Source organism: Saccharomyces eubayanus, chromosome XIII, assembly GCF_001298625.1.
Source record: "Saccharomyces eubayanus strain FM1318 chromosome XIII, whole genome shotgun sequence".
NCBI lineage: Eukaryota > Fungi > Ascomycota > Saccharomycetes > Saccharomycetales > Saccharomycetaceae > Saccharomyces > Saccharomyces eubayanus.
This window is the reverse complement of record NC_030972.1, coordinates 923,374-924,953: the sequence shown is the minus strand read 5'-3', so window position 1 is coordinate 924,953 and position 1,580 is coordinate 923,374. Positions and strand designations below refer to the sequence as shown.

General features: G+C 38.7%; 1 protein-coding gene across 1 annotated transcript; it reads left to right on the top strand.

Annotated features, from left to right (window-relative positions):
• On the top strand, positions 1 to 129 carry SNO2 (putative pyridoxal 5'-phosphate synthase; the record flags this gene model as incomplete). The annotated part of the gene is made up of 1 exon (XM_018367439.1): positions 1 to 129. A coding segment is annotated over one exon (129 nt), but the record flags the coding sequence as incomplete, so codon positions are not given.
• Positions 130 to 1,580: the final 1,451 nt, after the last annotated feature.

The following is a 1,580-nucleotide window of genomic DNA, read 5'->3' as shown; positions in this document are numbered from 1 at the left end:
GTCGCTGCAAAGCAAAATGACAACATCCTTGTCACATCATTTCACCCAGAATTAGCAGAAACCGATATACGTTTTCACGATTGGTTTATAAAGGAATTTGTTTTAAAGAATTTCAACAGATACAAGTGATCTGTTTGCATTTCAGTGCCATTTTTTCAAGGCAGTAAAAAAACAGATAATATTTCGAGCTTTTATAGATATGTATGATTATTTTTTTTCAAAATCTCATCTAAAGTAGGTACTTGGTGCGGTAAATTCAAAGTTCATCCAAACGTTTCTAAGTTCACATTATGGGGAATGTGTAACTGCTGCATACCTCAAATATGTACCGCGTAGTCTAGAAAATACTCAATCGATACAAAGAAAGTTGTATAGCGCCTCCTAATGATGTTCGATGTAGTATTAAAAATAGTAATATAGTACTTGAAGGTTGTGCTCAAGAAATACAGCAGATCGCTAAAATGGTTGACAAAATCACATATCACGACCCTCTACGCCATATGCTAAGTGGGATTCACATACATTAAGAAAATCCCACTATTCTGCGCCAGTGTCTAACCGAAATCACAATCAACTTTTGAGAACTGAAAAATCATCCACCCGTTTTTAAAAATCTACCTCTCGAAAAAAACGCCACTTTGCTCGTAAGGAGGAACATGCTCACTAAGCACAGCGACTCCTTACGGTTTTGTAATAGCGGGTTTCAACAAGTTGCCCCCGATAGATGCTGAACTGAACCATATATGGCTCGCCAGCCTTAATATGCCCTCTATCTTGTTTGCCTTACTTATTTTGCCTTATGCTAGCGCTAACCGCTACTAGATAGTTTTGAAAAATTCAGTCGGCGCCTTCCGGAGTCAACCCCCTAAAGGCACCAGACCAGTAAGGGATGTGTGCCTTGTAATTTATTTGCCTATAATATTATGTAACAGGTGGGGGTTGCGTTTATAGGCAAACATGTACCCCACGTCACCCCACCGCTCGTGCCTCTCTCCTTGGCGGTAATCCAATGGGAATATCCACTGACAAAATAACATAACAGTACATCTTGAATAAACTTTTCTTTTATTTCTTGTTCAAGTGTACCCCACAAAGGTACGCCACTGTTTAAACTTTGCGCCCAAGACACTATCCAATGAACCTCCTGTATCACTTGTGGAGGAGTGGGATAAGTCGTACGTCTTCTTTTCTTTTTTCTCTACTTGTTGTATCAAGAGAAATGTGTCTYGGCAATAAAAAAGCTTACCAGATTACGTTAGCCAAGAGATGCTTTCTTGTTTCAGGGGGGTTTATTTGTCCAACCGTCTTACAATCCGTTCACTTTTGAATTCCACTTAATTTCATATATAAACAGTCGCCAAAACCCGACAATAATCGTTTTCTTTCACTAAATATTCACTATTGAGACATCAAAACAAAAACAAAAAAACAATAATAAACGTACAACATCAAAAATGACTAAAACAGGAGAAACAACAGCTACCAGCTTGAATGCTAAAACCCTCAATAGTTTCCAATCGACTCTACCGGTACCAACTTACCCCAGAGAAGGTGTCAAACAAGGTATCGTCCATCTAGGT